Source organism: Hemicordylus capensis, chromosome 5 (genome assembly GCF_027244095.1).
Source record: "Hemicordylus capensis ecotype Gifberg chromosome 5, rHemCap1.1.pri, whole genome shotgun sequence".
Classification (NCBI taxonomy): Eukaryota; Metazoa; Chordata; class Lepidosauria; order Squamata; family Cordylidae; genus Hemicordylus; species Hemicordylus capensis.
In genome coordinates, this window is record NC_069661.1 from 102,435,888 (window position 1) to 102,451,657 (window position 15,770).

At 39.8% G+C, this 15,770-nt stretch overlaps 1 protein-coding gene across 19 annotated transcripts in view; it reads right to left on the reverse strand.

Moving 5' to 3' along the window:
* LIMCH1 (LIM and calponin homology domains 1) overlaps positions 1-15,770 on the reverse strand; it is a 273,017-nt gene that overhangs the window by 54,304 nt on the left and 202,943 nt on the right. For 14 of the 19 annotated variants that reach the window (XR_008308119.1, XM_053253675.1, XM_053253673.1 and 11 more), the window contains 6 exons: positions 15,205-15,456; positions 13,874-14,218; positions 12,268-12,573; positions 11,042-11,353; positions 6,531-6,797; positions 5,542-5,577 (listed from right to left, as the gene is read on the reverse strand). Coding sequence is in view for 18 of the 19 variants with exons in the window: in XM_053253675.1 (XP_053109650.1) it covers positions 5,542-5,577; positions 6,531-6,797; positions 11,042-11,353; positions 12,268-12,573; positions 13,874-14,218; positions 15,205-15,456 (1,518 nt within the window). In the remaining variant the exon portion in view is untranslated. The remainder of the gene's footprint in view (positions 1-5,541; positions 5,578-6,530; positions 6,798-11,041; positions 11,354-12,267; positions 12,574-13,873; positions 14,219-15,204; positions 15,457-15,770) is intronic. The other 5 variants (XM_053253676.1, XM_053253677.1, XM_053253678.1 and 2 more) reach the window with 5 other exon arrangements.

Below are 15,770 nucleotides of genomic sequence, written 5' to 3' on the forward strand. Positions count from 1 at the left end.
TACTGCTAACATTTATTAATATATTATTACATGATGAGCAACAGTAATTTTCTGTTCCATGACCACTGCTTTTGCAGTTTGAAGTTAGAGGCTGGTTATTAATATTAGACAAGATAAATGTCACAAGCACAGCACAATTCAAAGACAGCATACATAACTGGTTATTTTCAGCACACATTTATAGAATATGCATGATATTTCTGGTCACTTTTTGATGGAAAGATATGTTAGAAGTTCTTAAAATTAAATTTGCTTCACAGCAATCCTACACACCCTTACCTGGGAGTAAGTCCCATTGAAATAAATGGAACTTATTTCTGAGTAGATATGTAGGATTGTGCTGTTAATATCTAATCCTGTTGAGCAGCTATAGCTGTATAATTTTTGGTAAACACAGAGAAGTTCTGTAAGAATGTATTATGGAGTGGGCCCCTGACCAATCATTTAAATATGGAAGATAGTAGAATTGGGGTTTCGTTATTACCAGCATCAAGGATCTCTCTGAGGTTTCGACTTTTTTTTTTTTTTTAGTAGTAGTAGTAGTAAGAGAAACTGAAGAATTTCCCTCCAGCCCACCACAAAATATTCTTGGATATGGAAGCCCTTCTGATCTACTGTCACTTTGGATGCTATTCTAGGGATACTTTATCTATCTACTCCAAGAAAACTATCTAAATCTAATCTAATCTAATCTAATCTATCTAAATATAGTTAACTTATCAACTTTAAGATGAACACCAAGCAAACAGTAATCTAATTTCAAAGGTGGGGGCAGAGAGGGGCAAGTACTTCCCCAACCAGTTGCCCCATCTTTGTTCTGCCAGAACAACGAAATGTACTTTGCCCCTTCTGGTTTTTTTTCTGGTGCCGCCACTACCTAATTTGCGGCTTCTTGCCACTAGTTGTTCCTTTGAGGGCAGAATGATACACTGCAAAGGACGCAGGGCTGCCACTGAAAATGGCAGACCTGTCTCAAGTTCTCGCCACAGCTAAGTTCTCTGAAACAGTTAATTCAACTTAATCTGTGTCCCAACACCATTACAATGAGTAACTCCTTGCACCTTTGTTCCAAATAACTTGCTGCTGCTGCTGGTGTAGTGTGGAAGTGCACATTATGACATATCAGAACATGGGGCAAATTGGGCTAGATGTTATGGAGAGGGAGGTAAAGGACTATACACGGAGTTGCTGGTTTTGAAGGTAGCTTTTATAGCTGCTTCCATCATATACACAAAGAAAACTTATGTAAATTTAACTAATAGTTTACTCAGCAACAACTCTCTTTTCTCCTTCCCCTCCCTTTTCCTTTCTGACTCCTCCTACAATCTCTCTATGGGATCCTCACTGGGACAAACGCCCCAACAAGTAAATGCAAAGGAGTACTGGATAGAATACAACAGCATTATGTTGTGAGCTGCCCCGAGCAGTAGTGTACTGGAGGGGCAGGGAATAAATACTTTAAATAAAATAAACAAACAGTAACTGTGAGAGTTTGGGGGTTTGTTTGTTTTTGAAAACATTCTACTCTCAATCCAAACTGTGTCTGAGTTGATGGCTGTGCTGGACACAGCCAGTTTAAAGAGACTAACAGGAACAATGTGTGTGGCACAGCAACCATAGCTTAAAACCAGCTACAGGAGCACCAGCTTCTTTACCCTTTCTAGTTGGGACCTCATTCTATTTATTTAAAAATTATTTCTAAATATTTATTTATTTCTAAAATTTTAATTAAGCAGCTTCTTAATTAAAAATATTTTTACTGTAAATAGTAAAATCAAAATAAAACCAATAATGTCAACTATAATCAAAACCCACAATATAAATTTAAATCCACCAGTAAAAATGACTCCTTAAAACCAGACCGTTCATATAACTATTCAAAAGGCTTTCTTGAACACTTCATTTATCACTGAATTCAATTAAAAATTCCACTCTTCATTATAGCAGACTGCAGTTGGTAGTAACAGACTTAGCAGTGATGGTTTGGTAGAAATCTGTGATGGTTTTGTTACAGGAGAACTGGAGAACCCTCAGACAAGGTATCTTCAGTTCGCCCCCTTCCTTTCTGCTTCTCCTCACCATTGTTGCCTTCTCACTTGACAGAGAGTGAGCTGGTGGACAAGTGATTGACAATGGTATACAAGCTGCTCATACAATGGCAGCTGCTCCTCTCCTCCTCCTTACTGCTACTATTTGCTCCCTCTGGGCAGAGGTAAAGGGCAGGTAAGAAAGCGAGGTGGGAGCAATGGTGAGGAGGACAAACAGCAGCAAGACCCAGGGGGCTCCTGACAGTACACTCCGTACACAGGCCTAGCAAGTCACACAAAATAGGAAGCAAGATACAGCATTTTGCCCTTGTGTCCTCTTTCCTCTCTTCCCCTTAATATTTAGAAAGACAAAACATGTGATGGGACATCACCAAGCTTTGTGTTACAGGGGAGAAAGGAGAGGAGAGGGAGAGGTGGGACGGCTGCTTCCATCATCAGTTACATGTTGGGCAGGTTCAGATGAACACAGCCCTCTGCACAGGATGATGTTGGGGCTGTGGCATGAACATGCGCACCCTGATGTTAGTAAAGGATATGGCAACACATTCTCAGCACATCCTTTAATTGCATGTAAAGAGCGTTCATCAGAATTGTCCCTCTACATGTGCTACAAAACCATGTTTCACCCCTTTGTGTAGAGGGGCGATTCCAATGAACACCCCTCACATGCAGTTAAAGGACATGCCAAGAATGTATCAGCATGTCTTTTAGTGATGTCAGGGCAAGTGCATTCTCACCATAGTGTAGAGGGGCGTGTTCCTCTGGACTGGCCCATTATCTGCAACTCTAGACTAACCATCCAAAAATATCACCAAAGATATCACATATCACAGCACCTGTTCTGGACTGAGTTAAGATACTAAAGCATCTCTAACTATTGCCATCTTTTTTTAATGCAACGGAACTGTTGGAATGCAATTCATTTAGAGAGACTACCACTGAAATGACCTTTTTTTTTTTTAAGTGAGAAATAAGCTGTCAAAACTCTGTGGCTTGATGATGATTATGTGGCTTTATTATTGTTTTAAAAATGTGTCCTACTGTGCTGACTTGTAGAGAGTCGTTTAAAAAAACCAAACAAACCTAAATATATCCCAATCATCTTCTTTGTCAAGTTTGTAGCAAAACATAAGCCCCAAATCAAGACAGAACCATTCAACTACCAAATTTAGTATTTTGTGAAAGGAAATCATAGCATTTTGGATAGTAGATTCTATAAGGAATACAATTTTCCTGCCTCCAAAGCTCAATCGCTATGTGCCATTAAAAATTCACACAAACAAATCAATTTTAGAAAAGGGATTCCTGATTTTGACTTTCTGATTCAAATGCAAAAACAACTTAAAGTTCAACATTGCTTAGCAGCTCTTATTAGAGAAGCCACAGAGAGCTTCCTGGTGTGTATCTACAGCATAGACCTAACCCAGAAGCTTTTCACACGGGGCTTTTGAAGCCCTTTAACTTGCATCTCCTCCAGAATGGAGGGGGTGCATTCACATATTGGCTAGATTTACCTTGAAGCCCCTGCAAGTTATTGGGGAGCAGTTCACACACAATTTGGGTTTTTCACTGCAAGTTAGGAGTGTAGTACAATTTATATCCAGAGTAAAAAAATCCACTTTTTGCGTCAGTTTTTTGGGGCAACTTCGAACTTGCAGTAAAACCTCGCTGTGTGAAAAACGCCCTGGTTTAAGAGTAATTTATTCTGCCTCCCAAAACTCTGGGAATTGTATTTTTATGGGGGTGGGCATGAGAGGCTAGGGATTTTTAACAAGGAATTCTTAGCTGCCACTCCAAATGATAATTCCCATAATTCTTTGTGGGAAACTATAACAGTTGGCTCAATACAAGTCTGCAGTGTAGATATGATATGCTCCTTGCCATCTTTCAGCATGTACTATACATACCAGTTAGCAAACAACCAGTCTATAAAGGGAATTTCCTACTTAAAAGTGTGGGAACTGCTCAGAAATGTTTAAATTATCCCTTGGAAACCAAAACTACAGTATTTCTTCTCCTCATAAAAATGATGTTTTAAATACAAATTAAGCAAGTCTGAGCTGTGATGTTAATACATTAAATATGCATTCTCCAGTACATTATAAACCTAATTTATTTTGGGGATGCTATAAAGGTTTTTATTTTTGCTTTTTATTTTATTTTTTTGCTCATAATTGCTAGTCTTATTATTTGATACAATAGATTCCACCTAGAGAAAATATAACTAAGTGTCAGAACCAGGTCTGTGGGTAAATTCAGACTTTGAGTGAGTGCTCTAATTTAGGGTTCTCGAGGCCAAGACCTGCTGGCACTGGAAGCTTGGGGGATGGAGCCCAAAGTGATATGGCCTGCCAGTCACAGAGCCTGATCTCTCTCTCTCTCACACTCACTCACACACACTTCCCTGCTGTGGTTGGAAAAGGCTCTGAGGCTTGAGCAGCCACATCTCTAGGTATTAGACTAGGCCTCAGCTTCCAGCTAAGAGGATCTGGATTAAACCTGGATTCCCTGATGCTAATAATCAGTTTAAGGATGGTTCCAAATGTCAGCCATGAAAATTAACTAGATGGTAACACAGAACTATGTTATACTCCTCGTTTTTTCTTTCAATCAAAAGGCGCTTCAACAGGTTGTCAGTCTGTTCAGAGAAAGGCAAAGCAAAGCTGTTAAAATCTTTCCTTCCCATCATTTTCCAGCTCAAAAATGACCTCTCTAAAGCTGATTTTCTCTCTATGAAAGAAACAATATGGGGGACCCCATACCCCTCCCCCCATGGAAAAGCAGCTTGGGAGGATTGGTTTTGAATATTGAACCGGTAGCTAAGGAACAAGCACTTCCTCCTTCCACTCTCAACTGCAACCCATGAGGCTGCTTTGCAGTTCTTTTAAAGTTGGAAATAGAGGCACAGAACTCCTCACTTTACATTTGGCCCTTGAAGATCCTTCTAAGGCAGTGGTTCCCAACCTGGGGGCCTCCAGATATTGCTGAACTACAATTCCCATAATTCCCAGCCACAATAAATTGTAGCTGGGGCTGATGGGAGTTGGAAACCACTACTCTTAAGGATTATTGGACTGTGCTTTAGCTTTTGACTGTCAATCAGTGATGATACACAAAGCTCATTTCTTCAGCTTGCTACTCAGAATTCTACCCCAGGACCTAGCCTACGCTAATTCCATTTCCTTCAGTCATAGCAGACTGAAGTATGTAGACCCAAAGAGTTTAGAGAAAGGATTACTCCTAAAATTAACAGAGGTCAGCTTTTACAGCAACAACTACATGCTTTATTGCTTTCTTTAAAGATTATTACTTCAGTGCAGCGGAGCACATATCACCACAGTATATGTTAAAAGCACATATATTTAAACAGCTCTGCAATTAGAACAATGAAAAGTAATAATGATGCATCAGCTGCATTTTAAATTAGTTGTAAGTATGGGCAGCATGCAGCTTAAATTATTGAAAGCAACCCACTGAGCACACAACAACTTACTCTGCGTCATCAGACACAGGAGTTCTGGAGCCGAATCTATAAAACCAAATATAAAATTAGAGACTTGAGGGGAGAAAGGAGGTATCAATTGCAATGGGAGGAAGGGAAGGTGGGGCAGGGGGGAAGCACAATATTTTCATTTGAAGTCAAATCTCTTCATCAATCAAGAGCGCATAAAGAACATTACATTTCCAAAACGACACATATGAGTTACAGTAACTCTTTACGCAATGGTAACATTACATTTTAGAAACAATGCAAAAATAGTTCCAAAATGCACAAGACCCTGTTAGTGAGCCACTCTGTGAAAATGCACATAGGAAGTAGTCGCTCTCTTTTTTAAAAAACCAATATAAAAAGTATACCTTGTTTTATGAGGTGAGTTTTTATGCGTGTAGTTACTATATTACAAGCACTTACAGTGTTACATTGTGCATAATCAAGATTCATTAAGACATAAAATGCATATAACATGCATAGAAAGGGGGCTATGAGATACCACTTGCAAAAGTTATATTGTAAGCGAACACATTGTATGCTGCAATAAAATGTTAATATTTCCAAAGAAACTTGTGCATGTTTTATACACATTTTATTTCTGAACTACTAAACTATTCTTTATTCCATTTCATTTAATAGAAGTCAAATTTTAGAACTGTAAAGAAATGCCATCACTGTTTAACTTTCTAGTCAACTCACAAATGAATACTTGTCAAAGTGTACCCTCCTGACACCCCACCACACCATTATCATCACCTCTCCATTTTCTAAATGTTTATGAAAGAGAAATGAAATGCAAATATTGCAAGTATTTTATTTGTTTCAATAGAGACACTACTGGTGTACAAGATTGTTAATCCATAGTCACATAAGTCAGTCAACAACCAAATCTGATTTCAGCATGCACATGCGTGCACACGCACATGCGCGCACACACAGCGACCACAGAGGGATTTATGATGCAAGTTGTGGATTACACAATGGCTCACATTTGTATATGTTCATCTTCTAATGATGTACATTCTCTGCCATTTCTTTCCATAACTTCTTGCATCTTAGAAGAATTACTTGGCTGAATTGCTTCGGGATGAGCCATATTCTCATGAGCATCAGAAGAGACATACTCTTGCATGGAATACAATGTCTCTGGTATGTCTTGTTCCTCTTCATGTTCAGGTTGCACTGTAAGCCTTTGAGGGATTTCTGCACATAGCTTTGGACGTTTTTCAGATACTACTGTGTCTGTCATAATAACGCTAAAAAAGTAATTTGTACTTTAGCCCATAATGAGATATACTGTACATATCAATTGTACAAAGTTAGATATCTCTAACTGATGAAGATAACAAGCAAGATTAGGTCACCAAACATGCATGGTAAAAGTAAAGACAAATTGAATTTTGAGTGATTGTAATTCTGTGGCTCCAGCCTGCCAGGAAAACCAGATTGTTTAGTTTCACTCAAAGACAGCAGGGATTTATTTCTAGCAGGTTATCAGGATCTAGTTACACGAATAGGCCTTTCCGTACTAGGTAGATCATGGGAGCATCATCAAAGATGCCACAAAAATGCACAGGCAGTGGGGCTTTGAGGCACCCAAAAATAGAAGAAAGAGACTCCATGGGCCTTGCAATGGCACAGAGTCAGACTGCCATCACCCTTCTCATACTGCACTGTTGCCAGATCCCTGGCTCAGCACCTCAGAGACAAAACTACACCAAAACATTTGAGGGGAAGGTTTTATATGCAGTGCAGATGCACCACATTGACTCTCTCATAAACTGTGAAGTTGAGGCAAACTTGTCAAAAGAAAGAAGCAGCAGCAGCAGCTGCCACCATCATTGAGCTAGATGATGATACAGGAAGTCCTCAATTTGCAAACAGGTTGTCTCCAAAAGTTCATTTGTAAGACAGATGTTCATAACTCAGAATGCATATAGTTCCCAAGAGTGATGACTTCTTTGTAAGTGTGGGTTGGTGTTTGTAAGTTGGGGACTTGCTTATTGCAAGATGTTATGGAGCTCTGTTTGTAAGCATGGGTGTTTGCAAGTTGGGTGTTTGCAACTCAAGGAGTGCCTGTATATAGGACACAGAACTTGGAAAGTGATGTCACAGCACTTATTCCCCTCCATATAGCATGCATTTGTCACAATTTTTTAAAAAGCCAGTGAAATTAACTTGCATGCTCTCTCCCAGTAAGCCAGCAGATACACTATGGTTGCAACACCAACTATCATCTTCATCTTGGGCCCATGGGTAGCCAGCATGGTATAGTGGACAGATCATTAGACCAGGACGATCTAGTTTCAAAGACCAATTCAGCTGTGAAGATCAGTGGGTGATCCCTCTCCTGTCACCCTCTCTCAGTCAGTCTAATTTACTTAATAGGATAGTTGTGAGGATAAAATTGAGGGCGTGGGAGGAATATCTGCACTGACTCGACCTGCTTGGAGGAAGAGTAGACTAAAAATGAGACCGGACAAACAACATAGATGGATAAAGTTGTTTAATGCACATCTTTCTAAGTGGGCTTGCTCCCTGGCCAATGGGATAATCCTTCCCTGGCCCATGTAGTTAAAAGGGGGATATACTGTACTCATTGTGAAGTCCTTTCAGACATCCCAATACCTCCTGGTGCATCCTTTATTGCACGGGAGGGGGGGGAGGGGTTCCTGTTAATCTGAAAAGTCACTCTACATGAGCTCCAAATACTAGTTTAAACTAGTATTAGGAGCACATGTAAAGCTGCCATTCAAACAGCCCCCCTCATGGAAACATCAGGAGGCATCAGAACATCACAAAAGTTATTAAAACAGGTGTGCACTGATGTGTCCTCCTTTTAATTGTGTGGCTGAGGAAGTATAATCTAAACTAGCCCAGAATTTATAAAGATTGCAGGGCTCACTCACAAATCTCTCCCTCAGCATTCATACAACTCTCTCAATTATTCAGATATCCTGATCTTTCAGATTTACTGTGTGTACCCCCTTCATAGGGTTCTAGAGTAACATAGCCCTTTGTAATTAGTACTCCTATTTATCCAAATATTATAGTCACCTCCTCACCACTCAGTTAGCATTGCACTACCATTCCCAAAGTCAGATTCAGGTATTAAGTGGTACTAGTGTACAGACATCTATACACTCATTACACATGCTTGTGTGTACCTGTGTTCATTTTAAAAGTGAACCTGGATATAGGCCCTTCAAATGCATGGTACAGATAGGAAGTGTTCTTCTGTAGCTGCATTCAGCATAACATGTGAATGACTATACTTGTGTATGAGTGTGCACTCATTGTACAAGTTTTGAACATAACATGTGAATGGGCTTAAAGTGCTTTGCAAATTATTCAAGACCAAGGCCATATGTATACAGGCAAACACTATACACATATCAGTGTTTCAATCATCTCCAATGCTCTTTAACATCTACATGAAACCACTGGGAGAGATCATCAGGAGAATTGGTGCAAATACACCCAAATCTATTTCTCCATATTGACCTTATCAGGAAATGGCATATCTTCCCTAAATGCCTGCCTGGAGGCAGTAATAGGCTGGATGAGGGATAACAAACTGAAGTTCAATCCAAGTAAAACGGAGGTACTGACTGTGGGCAGGTCAGGACTCAAGAGATGTTTTAGATCTGCCTGCTCTTGATAGGGTTACATTCCCCCTGAAAGATGAGATATGTAGTTTGGGAGTGCTCCTGGACCCCAAACTCTCTCTTGTTTTTCAGGTTGAGGCAGTGGCCAGGAGCGCTTTTTATCAGCATTGGCTAATCTGTCAGTTACACCCATTTCTGGAGGTAAATTGTCTTATGCTGGTAAACTCCAGGCTCAACTATTGTAATACACTCTGTATGGGGCTGCCTTTGTACATAGTCCAAAAACTGCAATTGGTACAGAATACAGCTGCAAGACTGGTCTCTGGGAGAAACTGAAGGGACCACATAACACTGATTTAAAAATAACTGTGCTGGCTACAGTTATGTTTCCAAGCAAAATACAAAGTGCTGGTTATTTCCTATAAAGTCTTTAACAGCTTGGGTTCAGGGTACTTCAGAGAGTGCCTTTTCTGTCATGAACCCAGCCGCCTATTAAGATCATCTGGGAAGGTCTGGTTATGGTTGCCACCAGCTCATTTGGTGGAGACTCGGGACTGGACCTTTTCTGTGGCTGCCCTAGGGCTATGAAATATGCTCCCTGTCAAAATAGGAGCAGCTCCATTTCCAATTGCTTTTAGGAAGGCCCACAAGACACACTTGTTTTCTTAGGCTTTTAAATGAAATTAATTTTAAGCTGTTTGTTGCTATCCAATGACACTGTTTTAATTTTTATTCTGTGAAATTGTTTTAATTGTTTTTACTGTTTTATATTTGTTTTAAATTGTGTACACTGCCTAGAGATACACATATCAGGAAGTATATAAATATGACATAAATACAATAAAATGATATCACCTAATTAAAATATCCATTATTATTTTCAAAAATTAATATGCAGCTATTGTGTTCTATAACAAATATAGAAGTCACAAAGGAGACTTGAAGTTTGCACAATGAAGAGATAAAAATAAATTTCTCTATCAGACATGTTTTGGCCTGCTCCAGGTCTTCCTTAATGGCTTAAAACATTAATTCCAGAACTAAGGTAGATTCCATGTTCTGCCAAATATGTTCTCATTCAAGTCTCCATGCAAATACTTTGAAAATGATGAATTAATGTATTTTGCAATTGTGATATTTACCTGCTGGAATGAGCAACAGTGATATCAAATCCTCAACCCAAAATATTTGCTGTCACCATTGCTCTTTCCAGCACTAAATACCACAGTTGCAGAATACAGACATTGATACATTGTTTTCAGGGAGACTTGGATAGATTATGTTATCATTTTAAAGCACAGCCAGCCAATATTTGCCTGTATACATTTGGCTTTAGTCTTAGAGGGTTTGTGAAGTTTACTTCAGCCAGGTATTATCTGATTGGTTTCAAAGTACTCTGCTACAGTTTTGTTTTTTTAATTGCATCACTTTACCTGATTGGTTCAATTATCTCCCTAGTCCAGTAGACTATTCACTGCAATTGCCAATTTTAGATGTTTCGGAAAGTGGAAACCCTTTGCCCAAGAAGGGAAATGGTTATGGGCCTCAGAATAAAAGGTATCTTAAATTATTTTAACTGTCTATTCTTTAGACAGTATTTTAAAAACATACTCAAGATGTGTTGTACATCACAGTCTTCCAGGACTGTAAAAGTTACCAGCTCACAAAGAATGTTACTAGCCAACCTGCCTATACATATCTATTAAAGCCATTAGTAGCCTAAAGGAAAAGTAACCACTGATTTTGGTTAAGCTAGTCTCCTGGAAACAAGCCTTCCAGACAGGAAACCAGATGAATGGCTATTTACATGAGACTGTAGGAGAACTGAAATGCAGCAAAAGACTATAACTCTGGCCCTTTTGTGGAAATTAGAGAGGAAACAGCCTTCTGACCTCTTCACTTTCTGTTCAGTCTTTATAAGCTCCTTAGTTGCCTCCTCACCATTCTGCTGCTTCGAGAAAGGAACTGGGAGGAACTGCCTAACGCTTGGTCCGGTCTGCTTCAGAAAAGCTCCGGTTCTTCTCACCATCATATCATCTTTCCCTGGATTTCTAAATCCCATTGTGTCTCCTGTTGTATCATTCGTGTGCTCTTCTTGATCTTCTGACTTCCCAAGGCCATCTTCATATGTTACAACAGAACTTATGGATACAAGTGAAGGTGTTGCATGACAATGTTGCATGGCAAAAGGCAGTAGTGAACTTCTGTTAAGGAAATTGTGGGCACCATTATTCAAAAGACAACAGAAGACACAGCTGATGCAGCACAATCATTGCATACAACAGTCTGCCTGATGACCTGGGAATAGTCTGAGGGTACATGATGCTGTTAACAGCGCAAAAACTAAGCAGGTCTCAGCCTGTACAGTGCCTGGATGGAGAGATCAAGCAAGAGCTCCAGGCAAGACATACCCTTCCTTCCAGGAAATGCAAAGTACAAGTGAAATAAATACAATTAATAGTATGTTATCCACTGTATTTAGATTCAGCATGCATAAAATTGGGTTACAGAAAAATATTTCTATATTATTTTAATTCAGAAACATGAAGGTTAAAGAAGCAGAACTACATCATGCCAAAAAGGACACCAAACATAAAAGATAATCACTAACAGCAATAAAATATCTCTCTCTCTCTCTCTCTCTCTCTCTCTCTCTCTCTCTCTCTCTCACACACACACACACACACACACACACCTTAAAAAACTTAAGAAATTCATTTGACAAGATTCAAACACTTAAAAAAGAAAAGGCTGCCAGTGAAGAAGAAGCCACAACTGTTAAGCAGCTAATTCTAGTGCCCTGTCATGTCTATAATTATGGAGCTTTTTCTAATCTTGATTCTAAAAAATCAAAAACTTGCTGCAGTGTAAATCTTGGAAAATTCTAGGCTAAATACACCCACTTTTCCTCATTTCTCTTGTATTCTAAGCCTTTAATCATATTTGTTGTTTTCTTCTATTAAAATGATGGCGACCAGCTGTTTTTGTTGGCAGCTATTAATTAGCTAGAATTTTCTTTTTTTCCTTTCTTGTCAAGAAACAGAATAATACGACACAATTAGCACTACATGCAGAACAGACATAAGAAAGTCATCACTGCTGGTTTCCAGTTTCTGACCTTTCTGATTTCTGTGGAGTCTTCCAATCTCCATAAACAACAAAATTTCCTTGCTGCTTCAATGGACTATGACTGACTACCGAAAGGGAAGGTGGATATGTGCAAACTGGACTAGTAGATCTCTGAAAATTTCCAAATCTTCTAGCCAACATGTCATCTCTCTCAATATCTGGAAAGCTGTCATCCAAGTCTTCGTCGCTACTTTCATGCCATTTGCTCAAACTGCTTGGCATTTGCTTCTGAGAATCAATACAAGCTTCCAAGGGGGAGGAAGTATACACATCCATATTGGACAGTATTATTTCACTAACAGCACAAGATAGAGAGTCGGAGAGAAAGGATGAAAGGTAATGAGAAACATATGAAAGCGTGAAGAAATAAACCTCTTCCTTATTCATCTTATCTTTCAAAGCGAACATCTGTGTTTCTTAGTAGTAGTACAGCATATCAACATGGAATTCTTGCTACAGCAGTGAACTTATTAGACAAAAGGAAAGCCAAATATATGCAAATTCTGGCCCCCATGCCTGGCTGCAAGAAAATCAAAATGTTTTTGCACCACAGAAACAAGAACGCAGTCCACTTTCAATATCTTCAAAAGACTTCAGAAGGATGAAAAATAACATTATCAGCTGCCATTAAGAGAAAAGCTGAACTCTTCAGAAATGAAGCAAAAGTGTCCTACCACTTTAGATGGAGTAGCAGCATATAAAAAATAATGCTCTCAGAATGGCCAAAGGCAGTAAGCTGACTCAATCACGCTTTAGGAACTTTGGTGATCAGATCAGAAACTGAACCTTTTAAAGTGGTTTGGTTGCCCCCTACTGATGAGGACTCATTACTATCTGCTTACTCCTACACAGATGGTCACCTCATCTTTTGCTTGCGTTTCCATTCTCCCATGTGCAGCTTAGGATGGATCCACATAGCAGATGCCAACACTAACAGTTAAACTGGAAGCATGAAAAGCAACATCTTGGGGAAAAGGAGGTGAAATGGCAGCACTTTTTGTTTGGTCTCTAGCAAACTCAATACATGGTTTAGAGTTTCTTGGCTTGGAGTACAAGCTAGTGACGATTGCACATTGCGGCAGGAATTATATAGCTTGAGCATCAGACATGCTGAATGGGTACTGTACATTACATTCCCTGTTTTCTCTCTCGCTCTCACCCCTGCAAGGGACCCTCAGAGCGCAACCCGTCCTGGGTTGGGAGGATAGAGCAGGCCAGAAATCTGTATAACTAACTGATTTCAGACATTTCCTACAGTTTATACTTGTTATGAAGCAGGTTCAATATAACTCTATGGGAGGTGTTTCCAAACCTCATGCCTGCCAGTTACTATGAACACAGGAGTAGAAAAGCTTTTGTAGGCAGTTCTTAACCTCTCCTGTTCCCCCACTGATTTCACCCCACAATTCCCCTTTCTCTGGGCATTTTCCCCCTGTAGCCAGGTATCTTCTGGTCTGAATCTACCCAAGGAAAACTTAGGTGCGCACACACAATGCATGTATACTCTGCCCAGCCCAAATCCTGGCTATGGTGTGGAGTGTCTTCCAGTGAGAAATGGATACAGCTGCCCTTCTTCTATAGAATAAACTAAATACCTGCTATTAGCATGGGGCTTGAGGGCTTCCTCAGCATGACCAGTGGACTTGATACAGCTCACAGAGAATTCGAATGAAGTTTCACTCAAACTCTTAAGAGCCTTAACTCCTTCCCTACTGGATATTTCTTCCATTTCATCTTTAGTCACAGCCCTAGAAGTGGAAAGCTTCTCCAATTTCTGATGGTCAATTTCCGTCACTGGCCCAAAGTGCACAAACCTCTGCTTGGGGCTGGTCTTCTTGTGCATCCTTGCTTTGTGGCTTGCAAAATAATTATGGCTGGCAGATTCCACTGCCACTTCAGAGGGTGGAAAAGAATCTTGAGTGTCTGCAAGTTCCTCATCACTAATAAGGAAGATGTAAACAAAAAGGCAGAATAAAGGCAACTAGAAAACTGAGGGGGGAAACCAAGCAAGCAAAGAAATTTTAACTAGAAGGCAAAGGGCAGTCAACAAAAGATAATCATCACAAAACCAAGGAACTATCTATTCAATATGGAGGAAATGAGTCTACCCAAGAGTGCAAAACAAAATTATATTTGGAAGAAGAACAGATCACACAGCAAATTGTGCCAAGTGATAGCATAATGTGTCTTGGAAATCTGGGTAGTTCATTCACAAATGGCTCTGGTAGCAATTGTTTAGGCTTATAAACTTGAAGCTATATTACACCCACAGTCATTGCATTATAGAGGATACAGGGCTATCGTCTAGCCTTGATGTATTCAGACATATCCCCATGTAATGTTGAACAGAGCTAACAAAGTCTGTTGCCACAGCTGCTTCCTGGATGGGAGTGCCAAGAAGAGGGGAGCCCAAAATGGAAACTTGAATCTGAAACGTCAAGGCAAAGAGAAGTGTTTCATTTCAAACCTACAATCTTGGGGATTATGATAAGGGATGTTCCTGGTTCCTGCACAGATGTGATCAAAAGAATTGGGCAAGAAACTTCTGTGTCAGTCAATGACTATTCTTAGCTGTGTGGAAAAACACAGCATTTCCCATGGTTGCTTGTGGAAGGATTGACATCCCACAGCCATCAAGGAAAGACGAGAAGCATACAGAGGCAGTTTACAGAAAAATGGCAGTCTTCAAAAAAAGGCGTGTGTGTGTGTGTGTGAGATTATTGGGCCTTACTGCATAACACTGAGAATTTGCTGTGTGCAATATGAATAATGCAATTGGGGACTAAACACTGCATACGTGCTAATTGCTCAGATTTAATTTTTTGAAGGTTAGAGGAGGCATCCCTGAATGCCCCACTATTGTTTTCACAAAAAGATATTGGGAGCAATAGAAATATGGCCTCTCCCTCCCTTTATGAACACATACCTGGTCTTCCCTGAAACTTTGAGTCGGTCCCATAGCTCCTTATCCGCTTGTGTTATAGAAGCTCTCATAAAAATAGGAAAATCTAGTTGGGAGGGGCTAGCCTGAGTTTTCCGCTTAGCCAGGTCATCTCTGTGAATATCAGGAACATTTGCTTGTTCTTTCTCCTCAGATTCATCCTCCTGAGACTGCAGGAATGGTTTCTCTTCACACAACGCCGTTTGCCTTGTTGAAGCCATATGTACTTTGTTTCCACTAATTTAATGCACATTCCAAAATCAGCAGGACAAGAGCAATTTGGGGGGGACGGACTAGATGATGACAGATGGCATACCAATAATGAAGCCCATAGTTTAAGGAATAAATTGAAATACTGAAGAATGAGGGAAAGCAAGACTCTATTGCTGAAACTTCAACTAGTGGGCAGTAGACTCTACAAACTTACTTTTTTGGCATGATTATTATCTACCAGTACTGGGTTGACGATTTCAGGAATCCTCAGGTAAAGCACTTTAGATTGGTCCTATTAATCTGTAGAAGGCAGAATACAAAAACTGGGAATTCTCTCA